The sequence below is a fragment of the Mytilus californianus genome, unplaced genomic scaffold, assembly GCF_021869535.1.
Source record: "Mytilus californianus isolate M0D057914Y unplaced genomic scaffold, xbMytCali1.0.p SCAF_13, whole genome shotgun sequence".
Lineage (NCBI taxonomy): Eukaryota > Metazoa > Mollusca > Bivalvia > Mytilida > Mytilidae > Mytilus > Mytilus californianus.
The window spans coordinates 13,923,512-13,948,276 of NW_026262615.1; the positions used below are offsets into that span (position 1 = coordinate 13,923,512).

Below are 24,765 nucleotides of genomic sequence, written 5' to 3' on the forward strand. Positions count from 1 at the left end.
AGAATGTATTTGATAATGATACAAAAAGTAAAATCACAAAAATACTGAAAATTCAAAAAGGAAAGTCCCCAATCAAATGGCAAAATCAAAAAAACTAACACAACTGTCATATTCCTGACTTGGTACAGGCATTTTCTTATGTAGAAAATGGTGGATTGAACCTGGTTTTATAGCTAGCTAAACCTCTCACTTGTATGACAGTCGCATCAAATACCATTATATTGACAATGATGCGTGAACAAAACAAACAGACACAATAGGTAAAAATGTCAAAAATAGGGGTACAGCAGTCAACATTGTGTTATCATCTTAATCACTATAAAAACAAACAAATGTAACGAAGAAGCACAAAAAGGCATACATCAAATTTAAAATCCTCATTTTGCTTATATTATACGATTTTATTTATTTATGCTAAATCCATCCATAAAGGATGGAAGGTTTTAAGTACTGGCGTAAAATCGCGCGTTTGAAATTCGCACAGGTAGACATAAAATAATTTTTTCGTTCAAAGTATGAGGGGATACATAAATACAGAGTCACGTAAAATGGATTTAACAAAAAACAGACTTAACAGTAAAAGTAATATTAATAAATAAAATAAAATAATTGTGTGGTACAAAGTATGACGATATACATAAGTACAGAGTTACAAAGTCTGAGTAGGAGCTGCAAGCTCTTGAATACCGAATAAGTTGGGAAATGTATATACCATATGCATGTGAAGTTGGTATATTGCTAAGGTGGGGGAAATTGATAATTTCAAAATTAAAATCGTCTCGTTTGTCATAGATTCTGGTACTGAGATGACTGTGTATGTCAAATTCGAGGTTTAAGTCTAAAAATGAGGCGGAGGAAGCCGTCTGTTGTTTCTTTAATTTCTAGTTCTGGTGGACAAGATATCCACCAGAGACAAAAGATGAGAATGTAAAAAACTACAGGGCACTGGATAGCCTTCTTCAATGAGCAAAATATACCCTATAGTAAGTTATAAAAGGTCCATGCATGACAAAAGGTGAAATAATTTAGAAAATAAATGGAAAATGTGTCCATGGGACACAAATGATGCCCCCTCTTACATAGAACGTTATAAAGGCACATCTCAAGAAAGGTAAAAGTGATGCAACCCAAATTCGAATTTTGATCTGAGTTTTGAGGTAATAAGCATTGTGTTTAACAGTGGCGTAGCTACCGGTAGGTAATTTTTACGTGTACGCCCGGTCCAGGTCATATCACCTGCTAGTAGTGGGTTCGATGGGGTTATCGAGAATAAGATTTCATCATTCATTTAAAACTCATCAATAGCAACATACGTTAGAATCTAAATGGTTTATTTTTTATGTCTAATTTATGCATTGCGTTAATTTTGAATCTAATAGTCAATAATTACATTACATGTATGTTTCACTATAATACGTTATTTTGATTGGCTAACAGCAATCTTTCGTCATTCTGAAATTAGCCTTCCTTTGAAAATGAAATATAACATTCATGAGTACACGAGCTCCACAATAAAGTGCACAGGTAAATGAAAGAAAAACTTGATAGAAAAATTGTTTTCATGATCCTAGCAAAAAATGTAAGTATAAGCATTGAATGCTTCTTTTAGTAATTTTATAAGTTTGTAAAAGCATTGACCTTGGGCACATTTTTAGAATGAAGCGCTTCTGCGCTTCATACAAAATGTACTTTGGTTAAAGCTTTTACACCCCCATAAATTTACAAAAAAAAAGTATTCACTTCTTAATTGGTTTCAGAGAAAATGTCCAAACCAGTTACTTTCAAATTTGTTTCAAAAGGAAACGTGGGGTAAAGCAATCAATCGACCAAAAAAACCTTTTTATATGCAAAAAGTAAAATCACAAAAATACCGAACTCTGAGGAAAATTCAAAACGGAAAGTCCCTAATCAAATGGCAAAATCAAAAGCTCAAACACATCAAACCAATGGAAGCAATAATGAAAATGAAATAATTAATTTTCTTAGACGTTAAGCAGTGTTCTCCATTTTTCACTAAGGTAAGGTGGGTGTTTTGAAAAAAATCACTTGCAACCAGGTGTTTTTTTTTTTGTTTTAACATTTCCAACCGGGTTTTTTACTGTTAGAGGGGGTCACAAAAAGAAGGATTAGTATTGTATTCACATTTAATGAAATTGAACTGTTAGCCATTCATTTGACAAATTAGTTTTGCGGATCTCGGATAGCAGATATGGCTTTTGTAGGACTCCCTCCTCCTGCATATGCATAGCTTATCAATCCAAGTTTCTGTCCTGTTCCTCGCTTTAGTGCTGTATTTTAAAAGAGCAGTAATATCCTCCTTCTGTGACGATTAGCCATTTAAAGTCACATTCATATTTATTAAATGAGGGGTAACCTCTCAATGTAATGACTATCTCTTTTATGAGGGGTATATTTAACAAGATACAAATGAGCACATATTTATTTTATTTACAGTAAATTTCCCCAAAGAACTATATATCTATTTGGTATTATATGGTCAAAACATGTCCAAGAATTTTGTAATATTCCTGGACTTATATCTTCTTTATCATTAAAAATAATGGGACCTTCTTTTAGAAAAGTTGGTCCGAATATCCCCGTTTAAGTTAAAAAATCTAAGTTTTTCTCTTTTCTTTTCTTCAACAGAATTAACATAACCTCTTGCCAGAGAGACAGTCCCTCATTTAAGTGATATCCCTCATTTGGGGGATTGACCGATTGTTCCCAACCTGTTTATCTTCGCGATCGCTTGTGTGCCTCTCCTGTTGATTTGATACTTTTTTCCATTTCAACAATTCCAATACAACTATCCATTTTAGTTGACTTATTTAGCTTAGAATTTTCCTTATCACCATCGTCATTGTCATCTGCCTTTCTCTTCCCCCGATTAATAAAAGAAAACATTGAAATTTGACGATCCGCCATTTTTGTCAATGAAAACAATCAGCGAGGCGCGATTAGTATTTAAATTTTTACGGTGCGAAACCGACAAAAATCCGGAATTTGAAAAAAAGCTGACCACCTCCTAAAATGGAAAGGTGGTTGGCTTTCAAAAGAAGGTGGTCGGCACACCATGCTTAAATGCAGAATGGAAAACACTGACGTTAAGGTACAATATTAAAATTCGTATTCGTCCATTTATTAGTCCATCACAGAATTTGTTTTTTCTTGATCTGGAATATAAACTTGTACCATAGTTTCATGACAATCTATGAATTTTTATAAATTTATCATGTAAAAAAATCCTGGATCGTCTGTTGATTGCCTTAATAGATAAGTCTGTCTGTCAGTATAATACTGAAAAAAATGAAAAAAAAAAAAAAAATACTTTCAAAATTTTGCTTCAGACATTAATCATAAATAAGCTTCTGCCAAAGTTTCTTAAAATCTGATGAAGGTTTGACAATAGATGTGTAACAAACTTTAAACCCAAAACTATATCTTCTTGATAACTGCAAAAAGAATTTCCTTTTATCCGTAAAATACGAAAAAATTAAACATATAATTTCATCATTATGCTCTTGGATACTCTTTTGATCATTAAAAGTTTCTGTCCAACTTCCGTAAAATTTCATGAAGATTTGACAAAATTATTAATGTTTAAAAAAAACAACTTTAACCACATACTGAACCTAAATGTTGACGCCACCGATGAAATTTAGTATCGCTATATCTCACTTTCGCGAAATAAATGACACAGGTTCGACAAAAATGCAAACCACATATCGCATCTCAGCAGATAATGAATTGCTTTAAATAAAAGGAAACTGAGTAGAATTCACAGTAGATTCAGACTTTCACAGAAACTGAACACATATATGATATAATACCATTTGGTTGAAAAGTAAATTTCGTCACTTTTATTCGCAATTACAAGCCATTGAAGAAAGAAATACAAGGCTTATTTGCGTTTAACCAGTTCTTTTTATTATGCCCCACCTAAGGGCATTTTGTTTTTTGGTCTGTGCATCAGTTCGTCCGTCCGTTCATCCGTCTGTCCAGCTTCAGCTTAAAGTTTTTGGTCAAGATAGTTTTTGATAAAGTTGAAGTCCAATCAACTTGAAACTTAGTACACATGTCCCGTATGATATATTTTAAAAAATTTTAATGCCACATTAGTTTTGACCCCAATTTTACAGTCCACTGAACATAGAAAATGATAGTGCGAGTGGGGCTTCCTTGTACTATGGACACATTCTTGTTTTAATTAGATTAAAATGAAAATTTTTATCAAAATTCCAGTGCACGCCCGGGCGTTTTGACGTAAACATAGCTACGCGCATGTATAAGTTTCATAACATTTGGTTGAGGCAAACTAAAGTTAGAGAACGGAAACTATTTTGGGACTTACGTACGTACGGACAAGGGTAACTCTTATGCCCCATCCGCTGCTGCAGGGGGCATAAAAAAGAAGATGGAATATATTTGATAATGATACATGATATCCATCAGAGACAAAAGGACAAGGATGTGAAATATTATAGAGCATGGCGTCTCCTTCATCAATAAGCAAAACCAATACCATATATAGTAAGCTATAAAAGGTCCCAGCATGACAAAGGTGAAATAATTTAGAAAAAAGCAACTACATGATTTATGCTAGAAGCACTAGAAGAAAAACAAATATGGCAAACAGAAAACATCGACAACCACTTACATGACTTACATACAAGGCTTTTTCCTTTCAAATTTGAATGTTATTTCACATCCCATATCTTAATTGGTCAACTTACATAAAGTAGTAATAGAAATACATAACTACATGACACCATTCAAAATATTGTTGCGTTTTAAAACTAGAGGCTCTAAAGAGCCTGTGTCGCTCACCTTGGTCTATGTGCATATTAAACAAAGGACACAGATGGATTCACGACAAAATTGTGTTTTGGTGATGGTGATGTGTTTGTAGATCTTACTTTACTGAACATTCTTGCTCCTTACTATTATCTCTATCTATAATGAACTTGGCCCGGTAGTTACAGTGGAAAATACTTTGTAAAAATTTACAAAAATTTACAAAATTTATGAAAATTGTAAAAAATTGACTATAAAGGGCAATAACTCCTTAAGGGGTCAATTGACAATTTTGGTCATGTTGCCTTATTTGTAGATCTAACTTTGCTGTACATTATTGCTGTTAACAGTTTATCTCTATCTATAACAATATTCAAGATAATAACCAAAAGCTGCAAAATTTTCTTAAAATTACCAATTCAGGGGCAGCAACCCAACAACGGGTTGCCTGATTGGTCTGAAAATTTCAGGGCAGATAGATCTTGACCTAATGAACAATTTTATCCTCATCAGATTTGCTCTTAATGCTTTGGTTTCAGAGATATGAGCCAAAAACTGCATTTTACCCTATGTACTATTTTTGTGGCATGTCGGCCATCTTGGTTTTGGGGCGGGGTCATCGGACACATTTTTTAAACTAGATACCCTAATGATGATTGTGGACAAGTTTGGTTAAATTTGTCTTAGTAGTTTCAGAGGAGAAGATTTTTGTAAAAGATTACAAAAATTTACGAAAAATGGTTAAAAATTGACTATAAAGGGCAATAACTCCTTAAGGGGTCAAATGACCATTTTGGTCAAGTTGACTTATTTGTAGATCTTACTTTGCTGAACATTATTGCTGTTTACAGTTTATCTCTATCTATAATAATGTTCAAGATAATAACCAAAAACGGCAAAATTTCCTTAAAATTACCAATTCAGGGGTAGCAACCCAACAACGGGTTGTCCGATTCATCTGAAAATTTCAGGGCAGATAGATCTTGACCTGATAAACAATTTTACCCCATGTCAGATTTGCTCTAAATGCTTTGGTTTCAGAGATATAAGCCAAAAACTGCATTTTACCCTATGTACTATTTTTGTTGCATGTCGGCCATCTTGGTTTTGGGGCGGGGTCATCGGACACATTTTTTAAACTAGATACCCCAATGATGATTGTGGCCAAGTTTGGTCAAATTTGGCCCAGTAGTTTCAGAGGAGAAGATTTTTGTAAAAGTTTACGGACGACGGACGACAAGTGATGAGAAAAGCTCACTTGACCTTTCAGGTCAGGTGAGCTAAAAATTGAAAAAGTTCTCAAGTAAACAGTAAATTGATGACTGCTATATTGAGATTGATGCGACCTGTAAATGATGCCACACATTTACATAAAATGATATTAATTGCAAAAAACTTAGCTATACAAATTTTTAAGTTTTTTCACTGAACATACCGAAACAATGAAATTAATTATTCAAGAAACAGAAATATATGATATAGTTTCACTAAAATTAAGTTAATGCAAAGTTTCAATTTACAATATGATACAAATACATGAAAATAAACTCATCATAGATACAAGGATTAAATTGTGTATGTCAGATGCAAACAAGTTGACTTTTGTCAAGGTCAAGAATTTAAAAAAAAAAAAATTTTAAGCATACCGTAGAAAGGCTTGTATAGTTCGCAGTGGTACATAGTCCGCACCCCCTTCTCCCCACGAAATTTTAGGTAAAAAAACTTTTTGTAACTGTTAGAAAAGGTCTAATGAAACTCCGGTAATTTCAAATCCTGTGCGGTCGTTTTCGGTATTTTCTTGGAAAAACCTGTTTTCCATCATCAAACAGAAGCTGAAACTGCTTGTTAATGATTCTAGAACGCTTCATGATTGTTAAAATAAGTTTAATTCACTTAAAAAACATTTTAGAAACTTGTGTATGTTTAAACAGGAAGTTTAAAAAGCACGTGTAAAAGAAGAAATTAACCGGTGAGAGTCGAAATCCGTACATAACAGATATCACTATAATACGACTTTGAAAGTAAAACAGTTCCATCCTTTTGTAAAACAGTCTTTAATATATCTATCACATTAATGTTTGAAGGGTCTTAAGCTAATACAAACCATATTAGTCAGTATGAAACACCAAAACGGAACGAACAATAACCGATTTCGTTTTGTAGTTTACAAATTCTAAGCTGGTTTACGGTTGTCTTTTTCACTATGTTTGTATCGTTTCATTCGAGCAGATACCAGTTTATTTCAACCAATGCATTGAAAAGAAACGAGAAATTTGTAATGAAAGGTTTAGTTTTTATATTTATCAGTATTAATTTGATATTGAATAGAAATAACTTATTAATATGGATGAGTTAAAATTATCAGTTTGAAAAATGATAAGAGCGCCCTCTACAATAGAAATAACAAAGATGGCGGAACGTAAACAAACCACCTCGACCGCGAAATTGAAATTTTTCTCTTATTTCTTGCTTATTGTACTCTATAGTCCGCACCCCGTCTGGAAGGTCCAATTTTGGAGAATAAAACCGCGGACTATACAAGCCTTTCTACGGTAGTTCTTTTGTTGACAAAATTGTTATTTACACTTCCTCATTTATTCTGGTCATTTTTTTAGGATTTCAGTAAATAAAACATTTTATGAAGTATCAACTAAATATACTTACCACAAAATTTGTGGGATCAAATACTTTAGATACATGACAATCGATATAATCTCCCCTCTCTGGAATATTCATAGGCTGAGGAAGAGGGCGTTTCCAATATTCCTCATGAACCCACAATGACATCTCATCATCAACATCCACACCTGAAGCCTCCCCCCTTTGACCAGATTTCTTCCAGGTATACAAGTTTTTACCTTCTGAATCAGGTGATTGTGATTTTGATTTTTGTACATTACTTAATTCGTCAGAAGTAGTCACATTTTTCTTTGTGCTAATTTTGACCATGTTACTATTTTTATCCTTCACTTTTTTCATTGCTCCTTTAACAGGAACAACCTCTTCCTCTTCCTCAGTTTCCCATGATCCTTCAGAATCTCCATTTTCTTCTTCCCCTTCTTCCTCTTCATTAATGTCTGAAGTGGCTTTTTTTTCTTGAGAAATTTTCAAAGAATTTAAAGCTTGTTCTAAATTCTTGGATTTAGATGACAACCCTTTCACTGGGGAAGTTTCCGTTGATATTGATGCTGGTTGAAAGTCACCTACAGCCATCATTCTAGCCTCTGTTTCCTCCATCACTGCTGTTGCTATGACTTCATTTATATTTACATCCTCATCGTTACCGGTATCATAAAGTATCACAGATAAGCCTTCATCTCTGAAAATACAGAAATGGACATGGTATAAGTAAATGGTATTCCTAATCCTTTTTGGTAATCTCTCCGGAGGATCAATATATCTTATAGTAACTGCCAAAACTGTTGACTTTCCATTTGTTTTTGTGTGATCCTTTAGAAATCTAATAAAAACTAAACATGGAATTTTTCTTTTAATTAGAAAATCAATTATAATAAGGCTATCCATAAAACTTTGAGCATATGACTTTTTATCATAGTTTTCATCATCGTGGCTTTTGAAAAAATAAAGTAAAATTATATTGCCACTGGTATTGATTGAAGGTAGAGATAGATGAAATTTTCATATCTCTCTCTATATATATACATATTATATAGGGAAAACACGCACAATAAGTTAAAGAGAGAGAAAAACTGCAAATTGTAATTTTGACAATGTAAAACTAAATATAGGGTACTGCATAGCTTGTATTACTATATAAATAACACATAGCTGAGATGGTGATAGAGCAGATTGTTACCCCGAGAAAACATTGTAAACTGAGGCGAAGCCAAGGTTGACAATGTCTTTTCGAGGGGTAACAATCTGCTCTATCACCCTCTCAGATATGTGTTATTTAATTTATTATACTGAATATTCTGTTATTACAATGATTACTGTCTATTAATATTTCAAATTCAAAGTAATAAACTATGACGTCTTGTACATAACAACCATCCGTATTTAATAAAGCGCACACTTGATCAAGCGTCTCGTCTATGTGAAGGGTAATATAGTATTTACCATAGGATAGAGTAAATTGTCTCCCTCGTATTAACCAATCAAAATCTGGCATTTTGACATGAAGTATAATAAATTGTATTAAGGACCTTGAAAATTTAAGAGGAGGCCAAAGTGTAACCTATCTCATTATCTTGTTATCTAATGAAAGAGCTAAATTCATAGTGCAATTAATATTTAAGGAATGACTGTAATATTTTTTCTGTCTATGAAGAAATAACATCAAAAATGTGGTACACAGTGACTGTGTACCACATTTTTGATGTTATTTCTTCATAGACAGAAAAAAAAGTAGATGACCGTTTCATGCTTTGCCCAGCCGGACTTTTACCGGACATTATACAAATGTCCGGAATATATGACCGTTTTGGAAGCCTTGGTACACACTGAATATACACAGGTTATTTAAAAGTGTGCACCACATTTTTGAGGTTATTTCAAATAAAATAGTCATTCCTTTATAATTTAATTCCAAATTCTATTTTTAAGGAGTAATCAAATCATGAAAAAACGTTGATGACGTCACGGTCATATGACAAAATTATGTCTACGAGCTGATAGCCAAAAAATTTCAGCCAATGATATCAGAAGACATGTTACTTCCAAAATTAAATTATTGTAAAATATTGTTTTAAAAAAGAAACAGTGCATGGACCTCCAAAAACTGTCAAATCATAATTTATTAAAATTGAAAAGATTATGCCACCTGTTGCTTTTTAATAAATCTACTCTATATTATTTCTAAATTAAAATATTCAAGACTTTACATAATATCTCCATTACCTGAATTTACTGTAATTTTTTTTGACTGTATATTCTATCAAAAGGTATTATTTTAAACAAAAACTGTAGTGTTTAATTAAAATACATAGATTCAACACTTGACTCGGAGAATCTGAGATAGTTTATAATGTACTAATCTAACTCATTTAACTAACAGGTTTAAGGGCCAATATGGCCATTAATCACATTGCCTATACCTTTAGCTGTGAGAAAAAAAAAAAAAATTTGTAAAGAATATCAACTAGTTAAACCCCAACAAATATAAACGGGCCCGTCCTAAATCAGCAGCTCTTTTCACAAAAAATCTTAAGTGCAAAAATACTTGTAAGTCATACATATTTCAGTATAGCTAACAAAATCAATATCAATCGTAAGCTTTTTGTGAAAGAGTTTCAGGAATGTAGTCAGTGCTTGTTTAATAGCAAATCTTAATGTTTTGTTAATCAGAGAATTTGGAATTGATGACAGGTCTTAGATAGTTTCTGTTCACTAAACACAACTGTCAGATACTTTGTAAGATTGAGAGTTTGACATATTGAACAGACAATCATCTATTGTTGCGAAGACAGTATACCCTCTAGATCTCCTCTTTTAATGATTTTTGTCTTTGGGTTGCTGGCTTGGGGACATTTACTCCACATCCTCTTTTAATCATACATTTTACATAAAGACGTAATAACATATTTTAACAAGGAAATATTTAAATTCTGGAATAATATTGAATTCTGAAAATTGATAAGAAATGTATGATGAAAACTTACCTAACTAAAGAGGGTTAGTTCATGGCTAAGGTTTATGTTACTTTCACCAGAATTTAAATTTATACAAGATTCAAATAATACCTTGTTTTTTAATTAATAATTGATGAAATTTATTTCAAGTGACATGTGTGATACCAGCATGCCACTAGGTTTTTTTTCTCATACAATTATATTCATTTGATAATATCTGAAAAGACATATTTTATACTATATCAGGTTTTAATACACTATTTATCAAATTTTCACAAATCTATTGACAATGATACGTAACAGCTGCTTCTTACACAATGGATTTAAATAATTGTATCATTGAATTACGATAAAGTTAAATACACTTCTTATTGCCATTTTTTAAAGAATGGGGTGGGGGGGGGGGGGGGGGGGTGTTCCAATCCAGGAGAAAAGGAGGGGGGGGTTCCAAATATATGTCCCCATTCAAATGCATTGATCATAAAAAAAAAAGAGGGGTTCCCAGTTGACTCATCAATAAGATTGTTTTATATTGCTGTAGAATTCAGAGACTATTGCGATGTTTTTACTAATGCGAAAAATGACACAAAGTTGGAATATTAAAATTTCTGTAGTGATTTTCCTTTACAAAATTTTAGCGGTCACATTAATTCAATCTCACATTTGTACCAGTAATTGGTGATTACCAATAATAAATTCATGTATTTAGTTCTGAATTTTACAGTATCTACCAACAGTATACCAGGGTTAAAAAGTCACCTAGCTATCCTCGTCTTAACACCTGGATAAGATTATTGTTTTGTACTTTGACCAGTTATATAAAGGTAAACATAGCTGCCCTTTGATCATATTTATCTATTAAGAATACACGTCCCTACAAATCTTGTTGATTACAGATACAAAAATATATCCATCAATACCAAGAGCAGGAAACTTGTTTATTCAAACCAATCATTTTTGTTTGTTTCACCTAAACCAATGTAGTAAGATTAATCAATGTACAGTTATACATCATGTTATTGGTAATGCATGATCTAAACAAAAATAAGACATATATAAATGTTAAGTTACTAACATTGGGTAATCCAAACCAAACGTCCAGATATTTAAACATGAATTCAAATATTTTTTTTAATCTATCAAAAGGTCTGAGATATTTTTTACCGTATGATACAGAAAAGTGAATTTGCTGTACATTCACATCATCATCATTACCAATTTTTCAGTTTTTTATTTTGCCATCCTTTTTCAATAGCTAGACTAGGCATATATTGTATATATTGAAATATTGCATGCTCAAGAAATGAGCTTGAAACAGTAAATTTAGACCAATTCATTTTCATTCTCATAGAAATTACTTTGAATAAACAATATAAACAAAATGTGAACTATATAATACGTCAAAGTCCAAATTTTACTAAATTTTATCACACATATATAAAAGTTTAGAAATACACCTTGATTATTAAACATTGAAATTCTTCAAAGTTTATAGTTTTTTTCTTGTTGATAAATGATCTGTTGTTGTTTGCTTAATGTCCACTAGCAAACCTAGCTACCCTTTGATCACATTTATCATTTAAATACACACCCATTCAAATATTGTCTATTACAGATACGGAGATATGTCAATGAATACCAATAGCAGGAAACTGATATATAATGTTCTAAACTATGTATAAATCCTAATCTATCATTTGAATGTTTCGCTGATGTGTAGAATATTACTGTGAAGGGCACATGTCAAATATTAAATATTATTGATAATTCATGAATCTTTACACTAAAAACTGTTTAGACAGTTTCTCTAAACAGAACAGGGTGCACTGATAATTCATATTACAAATATAGAATGTGTTATGGGACTGAAAACCCTTTATTGTTGGTTTGTTGTCAGTTTCATTGCTTGATTAAAAAGTATCAATCTACTGTATAGGATAGAATCTATCACATCCCAGGCTACAGTGAGATAAAGAGCAGCAGTAAAAGTGCTGTTCCTCAGCTTTATGGTTGTTGAATTTTGTGTCATGAAATCCTACTCCTTATTGAGTCTAAGAACTTGATACTTTCCATTAGAATACAAATATTTTATTAGATAATGCTCAAATATATCCAGCTATTTTGAAGAAAAATTAAAATAATCCCAGTTAAACAAATTTTTTATTTATCAATTGTATATAATTTTGACATTTGTTAGTAGGATACAAAAAATACCAGTATTAAATTATTGATGAATCCAATGTTTGCTGTTTTTCATTACTCACTTATTAAAGTTAAAAAAAAATCAAATTTGGGTTTTACGAATAGGAAAAAAGTAACATAATAAAATTAATATATTTATCAATGACTGCAATTGATGTAAAATTATTGATAAGTATATTTTATGTTACAACCAGAGTCCAGCTGACACACACAGGTAAGTAACATCAGGTATAGATTACTTATCCTTATATACATCTGGGGCTCAATATAGGGAAATAATTATCTGTCATCAAGAAAAACCCTAAGAAATATTTCCTTCTGATATCAAAACAATTTACATATCATGAGTCTATAACAATTAAATTATTTTCAAAACATGTATCAATTTTTTTTTTAAAGTACTAGATTAAAGACCCTTATTTCGGCCCCATTGAACTATCATCAGCAGAAAAAAATTTGTCATCAGTATTGACTGTTACATACTGATGTAGTAGGCCTGTTATCATTTGTACTGAGGAAATTAACTTGTGTGCATGTAAGTCCACGTCTTCATAAAATTACAATGTTTCACAACAACAGATATGGATAGAAAAAACTAGAAAAAAGCGCTATATGAGAACTTACAAAAACTTTCGTGGATAGTCACATTTAACAAAAATGTGCAATATAAAACTTATGGGATTCATTCTGTGTGAAGATGCTACCAAATATATGATAGAAAAAATAAATGTTAAACTGTGAAACTAAGGCTTACAAGGGATTCTTCTGAAGCATAATATTGGAACATAACTGGTACCTGTGATGGCTAGTGCTGAGAAGAGATATCTTCTGAAGTGTAATATTTGCCTGGATACATTACTATCACCCAGAGCTCTCCCATGTTTACATTCATTCTGTGAGGAATGTCTTAAGAAGCATATACATACTGTCAAAGTTTCTAAGGGTACATCTAAAGTCCAGATACCTTGTCCAACATGCAGAACACCGACATTAATACCTAAGGAAGGAGTCAGGGGATTTCCAAAAGATTTCCGTATAAATCAACTGAATGATATTTTATTGGCTTCAGAACAGGAGCAAAAAATACAAAAATCCACATGCGAGTTATGTGAAACGGTTGCCCTGGCAACTAAATACTGCTCTGAGTGTAAAAAGTATTTCTGCAACATCTGTAGCGTTAAACACTGTAAGTCTAAAGTTTTAAATTCTCACATTCTTAGTGATGTCTTTAACGGAGATGAAAATACAGGGGTCTGTGAAAACCATATAACAGAACCAATCAAATTCTTCTGTAGATCATGTGACTTTGGTATCTGTCTCCATTGTGTATTAGGGGATCACGAACAACATCTCATTTCATCGCTCGATGATGTAAATGTGGCAGAGAGGGAAGAGATGACAATTTGTTTGAAACATGTAGAGAACCAAATATCTTTTCTTAAAGATCAAATTTTCAATATTACTAGCTTTGAAGGTAAAAACAGAAGTAGCTATGTGAATGAAATCTGCTCTCATAGAACAAAGCAATTGAGACTTAGCAAAACACAACTATGTCATCCACAAACAAAACAAAATCAAAGTTTACAGAAAGAGAAAGATAGGTGTCATATGTATTTACAACAGTTTGAAATGATTCAAAACAATCTGCAAAATATAATTAGAAATGGGAATTCACAATTTCTCAATAATTCTCATTCTCAAATTTTGCATGAAATACTGAACATCAATGTGAAGATTGAACCTGTTATGCCTGGTCCTGAATTCAATGCAGTTACACACAACAAAGGGACATACAGAAATTTTCAAAACAGTAAACTTGGTGTTACTTACAGTAGCAATCGTCCCTATCTTTCCCCAAAAGTACAAATTCCAGGAGCAAATAACTCTTTACAATCTTCCTTTGTAAGGAGACACAACTCATTATATACCTGTCAGGTGAACCATAAATACCAATTACAAGGTTTTTTTGCTAACCAGAATCCTTTAGGAAGATGCATTCACCGTTTATCAGCACTGTCATTACCAAGGCAACCATATGATCCAGCAAAATACCAAAATGAAAAAACAAAGAAGGTTAAATTTTTGTTTAAAATTGGAGGCTCTGGACAAACTCCTGGATGTCTCAATCTTCCATTTGGAATTTCTTTTCTTAAGAATGATATTCTTGTGGTAGCTGAAAATGGATCAGGATGCATTCAAAAATTTGATTCATTTGGAAACTGGTTGGAATGCATTCAGTTAAAAACTGGATATCCAAGGTGTATAACCACTGGAAGTGAAAATGAAATTTACATAACCGATGAATTTGATAAATGTGTTAAAATGGTCAGCAAAGAAAAAGAAACAATTATAACTCGTTCTATAGACAGCTTACACTTTCCTTACGGCATTGTTGCCCTTGACGATGGGACACTTGCCGTTTCTGATATGATATATGAACGACTTAGTATAATCAAACCTTCAGGAGAAATAGTTTTACAATTTGGTTGCTATGGGAACGCCAATTCATCCCTCAACAATCCTTCATATTTAGAAACGGACAGGGAGAACATTTATGTGTCAGATTCAGGTCACCATCAGATTAAGATGTTCAATAAACATGGAAAATTTTTGCAAAAAATGGGGGACTTTGGATCAAACAATGGTGAACTGAAATATCCAAAAGGTATAGCAATTACAAAAGAGGGAGAAATCATTGTTGCAGACTCTGGGAATAATCGGGTGGTAATGTTCTCAAAGACTGGAGATACTGTAACAACACTATTAGACATAAACGACAACAGAGATCGGCCAATCGATGTCGCCTGTACACCATCTGGACTAATGGCTGTGGCTATTACAGACAGACATGAAGTGTATGTCTACAAACTGTGAATAGGAATTCTATGATGTTCTATGCAAAAAAAGTATACTGAAAAACTGCACTGAAAGTATAATATATTTAGACTTATTACACAAAATGTATTATGAACCATGGAAATAGATACCTGTGAACATGATATATTAAACAGCAACAAAAATTGGATGCTATGGGAATCAAAAGGTTTGAGGTATCCAACATGGTTAAGCAAAGTTTTTATAATAAACTTTTATAATTTATTTTAGCTTTTTAGCTGGCTACTTGTTTTGAAGGAAAGCACAGAACAGAAAAAACTTTTTTTTAATGCAGTTTTTTTGCTTTTTCTATTTTTAAGATCTAGGCCACTTAAAGAGGCGCTTAGTTTTGTATTGACTTACATTTATATACTCCATTAGATTTATCAAGTGGGTATTTTAACCTAATATACATAGTTGTACAACCATCACTTTGAACTATTTTGTGTTTTTGTGTAACTGGAAGCAACTTTGTCTCTAATAAAACCTTTTCTTTTCTTTGTGACAATGAATTTGATTGGAAAGAAAGTGCTAGATTTTCTGTGTATGCATTGTAAGAACCTACTTCCATGGAGTTAATATGCCAAATTACAGCAATCCAATATGAAGTGCTGTCAAAATGACTGCAAACAAGGTTTCTATTTCATTTATTATTGTCTTTAATGTTGAAGCCAATGAAGGGTCATAACTTCTAAACAGCAATATAATCCTCATTGAAAATGTTCCTCGCAGAATTCATGTTTACACAGCTGCTCCTACACAGTCGCTGAATACCTGTATAACATCTTCAGCGCTAAATACCTCTAGATATTGGTTACAAGATTTATTAAGGGTTTACCTAAATTTTTTACCAGAGGCAAGCAAGCAATGAGGGAAATAATTAAAATCAAGTTGATGTGGTTGTGAATAAATAGATATGAATGTTTATTATGGTTAAAATTAGTTGATAAGCCAGTCGAAGTGAACAATTGTACATGCAGCTATTAGCAAAACAAATCAAAGCACTGTAAGTGCTGTGGGTTAGGATATTGAAAAACAGGATGAAAGTAATTATGACGGGCATCACATTATTATTATGGTTAATAATACATGTATATCTCAACCACCTGTATTTACATGCAGCTATAAGCATAACAAATAATCAAAGAGCTGAAAGCTCTAAGTAAAAATGACGCCATTGTCTCTCATATTAGGATATTTTTGATGCAAGTCTTGATTTTTACTTAATTTACCTACTGAATCTTAGGCGACGTTCAGTTTATGGTAGGTAGGGTAACTGATAGAATAGATATGAATTGTTTCCACAATCTATAGCGTTTTTATTTGTTTGTCAAGATATATATATATATGTGTGTGAAGTGAAAATAACTACTAGTTGTTCTGCTGTACAAAGAAATAGCTCAAGACTACCTGAACAATCTACAATATTCAAAGTAATATGTGAATTTATTTCCCTTATTTGTAGAATTATTTAACAAAATGATTATGAAGAGCCTGTAGTAAGCATTCTCTTATACCCCACATAGTCCTTATTCAAGAGATAAGTTACAGGTGACCTAGTGACATAATCACATTGTTATTTCAATTACCTAAACGTGATCAATTTCTGTAGATTTAGACAATAGTATTGTTATACTAGTTTCACAATTACAAACAATGTGACACCATTTATACAACTTAATTTCATTGTGAAGAGCCTGTAGTAATCAAGCTTACACTGAAATCTTAAAATGACAACATAAATTATTGCAAAATTATTTTTTTTCAAATGATTTAATGTTTAGTACCGTAGTCATTTATTTCAAATAATTGACCCGTAATAAAATAAGGAGATGGGGTGTGATTGCCAATGAGATAACAGTCTGAGGTACTATCTACCAGAGTCCAAATAATGTGGCTGTTGGCAGTTATAAGTCACTTTCAGACCTCAACAATGTACCAAACCGGTTTATTGTTTTCATGTACCACAGGAAAAAGAAGAGTTGTGGCCAGGTGCTGCCAGGATTTAAAACTATTAGAATTACACAGTTTTGTCTGCATTCAGAGAAAATTTCATGGTGTAAACACAGCCATTTTTGTTGGTGTATATTAGATGAACCTTAAAGGTGGATTATCAGATTATTGGTCACAGGAATATTAAAGTGATTGTTGACTTTTCAAATATAAAAATATGCACAAAGAAGGAAATATATCTGATTCCTTGTGAAAATTAAAAGATAGAACATTGTACTTTAATGGATTTGGTAATTTAATTTCAAGAATGACAACATGTATGATCTGTTACCATAAGTGTAAAATTTGTCCATTAGCTACTGTTTATTATGTTTATGGTTGAACTGCATCTTTGAACTTTGTCAACCAGTCATGATTTACTTCTTAAGCTGTGTAAGAACCTTCTTGTAATTGAAAATTGGTCTGCCATGATCACGATTTCTACAATATTCTGAGTTCCTGACAAGTTCAAAATTTAGCACATTTGCAGTTTACAATACCCAAAGATCAGGAGAAACAACGATTTTGATTGGCTGATCACAGTTGTCTCCCTTGGGAAAAGTTTGAGAAAGTTCGAAATTGGGAACAGTAGAATTTAACAAAATCGTGCAATCGTGACAAGGGGTCAAAATCGAGCATTTCACGCCTGAATCGTGCAAGTTGGCAGGTATGACAGGTTAAGAAATTAAAGAATGAAAATTACAAATTTAAGTCTGTTCCAGTTGTATTTCCAACAAGATGATTGAAAATTGTCCGACAACAACAAGACGAGTTCGGAATGCGGATTGGAAGTCTGGTCAATGGTAAAAGAAAATTGACTGCGTCATTTTCTAAAAACCACAAATACCTTGAGATAATCTCGGCCACACAAGTTTTAGCAAGAGCTAGATCTAGTAATTTGTCTACAGTTGTTGGGTTGGTTGCTATTTCCTCTAAACCATACAAGGAGACTTCTATTGCCTACAATAAAAAGATAATACAATAGCATATGTCAATGACAGTTAAAAAACCAAATACCATCAAGAGATCAACAAGTGCCTGCACTGAGCCAGGATGATGGTAAAGTTCAATATTTGAGCCACCCTGGTCTAGGATGATTGTTTATCAATCTTAATCATTGATCTTTGACTTTACAACTAATTTAGCTATAATTAAGTAGATATTTTAAATCTAACATACAAATATGTAGATGTGATGTGATTGCCAATAAAACAACTATCCATCAAAGTCTGAATGATGTAGATGTAAGCAACTATGGGTCAATATAATGATATGGCCTTCAACAATGAGCAAATGACTTTTTTGTTGACCTTACCTGGTATGGAAGAAGTTTGTTGACTGTGGGATCTAGAGATTTCAATTGATCTTTGTTAACCCTTTCTGTGTCACCATGGTCTAGGAAATAACACTCAATCTATATACAAAAGAAATCATGTTTACATGTTAGGACAATCACACAATATCTGTTTACATGATCAATATATTTAATTGTAAACAATCGTAGTTTCCATACAAAAACATGCATACTAACATAACCAAATGTAATCACCACAGGAAGATAATCTAGTTCAATATAAAAAAAAAAAAAAAAACCAGAGTTCCAATGTCCCTTGGGTTGCACATATTTTATCTATCTAAGGTACAAGTGAAATAACTAACAATAACTTTTTTTCTTTAAAACTTTTTATAAGTATCTTAGAGAAATGAAGGCTTCATAGCAAATACAATGCAATTTCCGATATAAGTAATATTTCAAAGGGGCATAACTCGTTAAAAATATTTGATCAGCTCTTATTTTATATAGTGTCAAAGACATTGCTGATATAAATCTATGATATAAGTTTTGTAAAATTCTGGCAAGAATTGTTCACACAAGAGCGCTAACAATGCAATTTTGCATATAATCAATATTTCCAAGGGACATAACTCTTTTAAAAATAATTGATTGGCACTGATTTTTGAACTCTTGAAAGACATTGCTATTAAATATAAACCTATAACATAAGTTTCATAAAATTCTGGCAAGAATTGTTCACATGAGATCTAGAGTGCTAACAATGCAATTTTCCATGTAATTGTAATTAATGTTTCCAGGGGGCATAACTCTTTTAAAAATAATTTATCAACACTGATTTTCAAACTTGTCAAAGACATTGCTGATATAATAACCTATGATATAAGTTTCATAAAACTATGGAAAGAATTTTACAAATGAGAGCGCTAACGATGCAATTTTCCATACAATTAATGTTTCCACATGTTCCAAGGGGTATAACTCTTTTAAAAATAAAATGCTTCGCTGAACAGTTTGGGCAAATTTGGACACAATATTCAAGCTTAATACTTTCTGAATTTGGATTGTGATCAAATTTTTTACATAATATAGGTTTCTGACACAAAATAAATGTGGTCATAGATCTTACAAATCTATTGCGCAATACTGTGCAATTGAAGATTTCTTCTTGAAACTTTTCAAAAATTCAAAATTTTGAAAAAAAAATATGAATCCCTTAAAAAAATTGGAAAAAAAAATCCCTTCCCCCCCCCCCCCCACCCAACTTTTTAAAAAAAACCTTGGAGCAATAACCCCAAAACTCAATCCCAGCCTTTCCTTTGTAGTATGGAACATTGTAGTACAATTTCAGAGAGATCTATACACTTACACACAAGTTATTGTCTGGAAACTAGAAAAATGCTTGTTTTTGGCCCTTTTTTTGGCCCCTAATTCCTACATGTTTGGGGCAATTAACCCCAAACTCAATCACAGCCTTCCCTTTGTTATATGGAATCTTGTGGTACAATGTCAGAGAGATCCATATACTTACACTCAAGTTATTGTCTGGAAACTAGAAAAATGCTTGTTTTTGGCCCCTTTTTGGCCCTTAAGGGCATACGATACAGTAGAGATCCCTCGTTGATTTTTTCTTGAAATTTTGGTAGAAGGTCAATTTCGATGTGTACTTTTGAAATATGCAAAGAAAAATATACCTTCATGACTTACTTTTGAGATAATTTGGTCCGAAATTTGCATATTTGAAGGAAAAACCCTGAAATTTCATAAATAAGGACTTTTAAGGAAAGTACCAATACTTTTGAACGAACAGTCATAATTTAACCGTGTTTTTTGTAAAATGTTCCCTTGATCCATGGCATCAGTACGCTGTAACAAGTTAACGGTTGAAATAAATAATTATATCCTAAATTCTTTTAATACAAGTGAAATAAAGAAGTTGAAAATATTTTTGCTTCTACACCATTGTACACAGAAGTGCAGAATAAATTCTATTGTTGATTTTTTCTTAAAATTTTGGCGGAGCGTTCTTGAAACAGAATCTGATCGATTGCAAAAGAAAAAACTGGGGGTCCATGTGCTTGTTTTTTCAATAAAAGCAATAAACCTTAATTTTTATTGGCAAACGGTACGTTTGCCAATAAGGCGCCAAACTAAATTGGAATAAGTTTTATTCGCAACAACATCGTGAAATCTTTCCTGCTGTTCACTACTATATTGTCAATTTCAGTGGTAGAGCCAAGGTGTTTTTTTTTTTTAAACCAATGATATATATCATGAAAATTAATAAAGCTGGCTCCTCGTAAAATAGCATCATATTTGCCAAACCTTTATGAATTGTTACGAATTCAAACTTGGATAGAAAAGTATTCTAGTAAATTACTTTTAGAAAAGAAATGTTCGGAAACAAAACAGATATATATAATAAAAAAATTAATTTGCATCTCTGTCAGATATTAGTCATATAATTCATGTAGACAACACAGCTTGAACATAGTTTTAATTATTCAAAAGGATCCCGACATGACAAAATGTGCAACAATTATAAAGTAAGGGGATGATATAAAAATAAGGACATTTGGTATGATTACAAAAGAGACAACTATCAACCATAGTTCAAATGACGAAGATAAACGCTACTAAAGGTCACCCTACGGCCTTCAACACAAAAAAAAAATAAAAAAGGAAAAACCATACCGTATAGTCAGCTTTAAAAAGCCCCGGCATGAAAATGTGAAATAATTCAAACAAGAAAACTGACGACCTACTCTATAGGCATTACATGAACACAAAATCATACCCACATTAAATCGGGTCAGCTTATTCCATTACAGTGTAGTATAACATTTCATACAGCAGTCGATATCAGAGCATGAAATTTAATGATTTTGTATCAATTGATTAGTTACCTAAGCTTGTCTTCAGGGTATTTTTTTTATTACGGTACATATAATCATTGAATTACTTGTCTGTATTATACCTTCAATCTAGGAGTGAGTGCAACCACATTGTTTGTCCGGTCTAACAAATATTTTGTTTCTTATCTGAGAAACTACTTTACAAAAAGACTTCGTATTTGGTCAGTAACTTAACATCAGTGAGTTGCAACTCTAGCCTGTCAAATACCTAATTCCTGTGTGCCGATTTTTCTCTCTCAATATGTACATAGAAGATATGCTTAGCACATCAACGGGTGCGTTTTTGTTTTTGGTCTATAATACGGGGCTTAAAACTGAGTCATTTTAACTGACAATTCTTCTGCATACACTTATATATTCCACGGGTTAAATTCTAAAAATGCCGTTAAACTCTTTAATGTACCTTTTCAAAGTCAGGAACAGTAAGATGCGCTCTCATTATTTATTACGTTTATTTGTCATTTAGTTGATAGTTTCTGTTAAATTTATCCGTACAATTCTCATTACGATTTTGAGTTAGCCAAATGGTGAAGTTACTATATAAATTACTTATGTTTTTTTTTGTGTAGTTGGGTTTCTCTCTCATCGGCGTCTTATGTTTTTCATATCTCTTATTCATTTCCTATATGAAATAACAGACATACAAAATTAAGAATGTGGATTTTATTTTTTTCCCATTCGAAGATAATATTGTTGACTTTCTTATTAATGAATACATATTATGATTCTCGTGATTTGGCCCATTTTCATTGCAGGTACTTTTTTCAAATTCGCGCAATCCGGATTATGACGTCAGTGGATTTCCTCAAATGTGACTACATCTAAAGCGACGTCGCGTAATGTAATCGTTCTTATTAGAAACATCGCGAAATTACAACATTCTGATTAACAACGTCGCGAAAACAACACGAAAAGTTTTGAAAACGTTATTATCTGCCCCTGCTACTGTATCGTATGCCCTTAATTCCTAAACTGTTGGCCCCATAACCCCTAAAATGAATCCCAACATTCTACTTGTGGTATTAAACATTGTGGTACAATTTCAGAGCAACGGAAATAATTATATACAAGTTATTATCCTGAAACTAGAAAAATGCTTGTTTTGGGCCCTTTTGGGCCCCTAATTCCTAAACCATTGGGACCATTATCCCCAAAATCAATCCCAACCTTCCTTTTGTGGTATTGAACCTTCTTAAAAAAATTCATAGAGATCCATTCACTTAAACTAAAGTTATTGTCCGGAAACCAATGTGTCTTCGGACGACGACGCAGACAATGACATCATACCTTTATACGATCCAAAAATTTTTTTGCGGTTGTATAATAATTGATCAGCACTGATTTTCAAACTTCTCCAAGACATTGCTGATATAAACCTATGATTTAAGTTTCATAAAAATCTGGCAGGTATTGTACATGTGAGAGCGCTAACAAGACCAAACAGACAAACAGACAGACGGACTGACGCCCAGTATTTATATTTCCCCCGCAACGCATTGCGCAGGGGACAATTAAGAGATATGGTATGATTACCAATGAGAAAACTATCGACCAGATACCAAAGGATGTAGATGTTAGCAACTATAAGTCTGTGTACAATCTTTAACAATGAGTAAAACCCATACAGTAGAGCAAGCTAGAAAAGGCATCGACATAACAAGTTATGTGATCATGATATGCAAGTGATACTGCACTATGTGTAAGACACCTAAAGATAACAAAAAATACCTACCGTAGTGTCGTCCAGGATGGATAATACTCTGACTCTGTGGTATAACTCATCTATCAGCGCTATGTATAAACCATCTTCCTCCACAGAACACACTGCCATACAAGATTGGTAACTTTTTTCTAATTCATTGTCAAACTCATCAAGTTTCTCCTATAAATTATAAATCAAATATTGAATAAAATTTAAACAAAACTATGAGTGGGAACACTTTTTATTATACAATGTGTAAATGGGACAAAGACTCAATGATCTTTAATTTCAATAGAGGATTGTTTAGAGTGCATTTTTCTTGGAAAGTTAATTGTCCTGACTAAGAATAAATACTGAATAGCATTTTTAACAAGTCACAGTACTACGGAACACAACAGTTTGAGAGTTGGTTAATAAAGGAAATGTTTGTATACAGAATAATTTTCTCCCACAAGTCAGAGCACAACAGAGTTAAGAGAATTTGTTTATAAAGAAAATGTATACGTACAGAATAATTTTCTCCTACAAGTCGGAGCACCACAGATTTAGAGGATTGGTTTATAAAAGAAATGTAGACATCCCATTCATTCTCTTCTGGTAATTTTAGTGGCTCTAAAATGAAATATAATTATTAACTAATAATTACAAATATCTAACATAATTCATACAAATCCTGTGTTATCAAAATTAGATAAAATACTTAATGCAAGTGGCTAAATGTTAAAATAATTACAAAGTAACTTAAATTGTTAACATTGCTTAAACTTACATCTCACAAACATTCACATCCTGTAACTTTTGAGAAAATAACCACAGAAGCTTGAACATTATTTTTCATCAATTTTTACTGTTATAAGAAAAAAAGCTCCAATAATGGTTTCCAATTTTAAACATATCAGGCTTTACAATTATATTGATAAGTTTCCCATTTTTAGGATCTGTCCAAGCACCAAAGGCAAGACGGCATTCACTAATATTTCTGGGAGTTGTTGTGTTAGTAGATACCTGGTTCTAAGTCAGACTCTGCCTCTGATATGCTGTCTTCTATCACGATTTCTTCAAGAGCTCGTACCAGACCGAGTTCTATCAGCTTTTGGTTAATAGAGATTTCACTGTCATTCTTTAAGTAAAGGTCTACTTCACAGATCCCATCATCTTAAAATATACAAAAAAAACGTGTGAAAACTTATTTGATTTAACCCCTTCGCCCCCAATCCCGCCTGTAGTCGTGATGGCGACTACCATTCTTTGATGGCCTGTATGACCTCCATACTTTTTTAGAACTGCCCCAGCTCAACTGTCTTTACAGCAGGGACTTCAACCATGCAATTCATGGTCCATAAACTCTTCTCAGATGTGTGATTATGAAAATATGGCAACTTTAATGACCTTTTTAGAGTT

The 24,765-nt window shown here is 32.5% G+C and overlaps 2 protein-coding genes across 31 annotated transcripts in view; one reads left to right on the forward strand and one right to left on the reverse strand.

Annotated features, from left to right (window-relative positions):
* LOC127723211 (tudor domain-containing protein 7B-like) overlaps nt 1–24,765 on the reverse strand; it is a 96,374-nt gene that overhangs the window by 11,130 nt on the left and 60,479 nt on the right. For all 30 annotated transcript variants that reach the window (XM_052229739.1, XM_052229757.1, XM_052229749.1 and 27 more), the window contains 6 exons: nt 24,370–24,519; nt 23,873–23,976; nt 23,395–23,544; nt 18,769–18,867; nt 18,301–18,413; nt 7,459–8,113 (listed from right to left, as the gene is read on the reverse strand). In XM_052229739.1, coding sequence (XP_052085699.1) covers nt 7,459–8,113; nt 18,301–18,413; nt 18,769–18,867; nt 23,395–23,544; nt 23,873–23,976; nt 24,370–24,519 — 1,271 coding nt within the window. The remainder of the gene's footprint in view (nt 1–7,458; nt 8,114–18,300; nt 18,414–18,768; nt 18,868–23,394; nt 23,545–23,872; nt 23,977–24,369; nt 24,520–24,765) is intronic.
* LOC127723213 (E3 ubiquitin-protein ligase TRIM71-like) lies at nt 13,062–15,969 on the forward strand. The gene has a single exon (XM_052229770.1). It carries the CDS (start codon nt 13,389–13,391, stop codon nt 15,459–15,461), a length of 2,073 nt encoding a protein of 690 aa, XP_052085730.1. The 5' UTR covers nt 13,062–13,388; the 3' UTR covers nt 15,462–15,969.

Bases quoted from the DNA above. Each gene is read 5' to 3' on its own strand.
- LOC127723213 (XM_052229770.1), top strand. From the start codon at position 13,389: ATGGCTAGTGCTGAGAAGAGATATCTTCTGAAGTGTAATATTTGCCTG.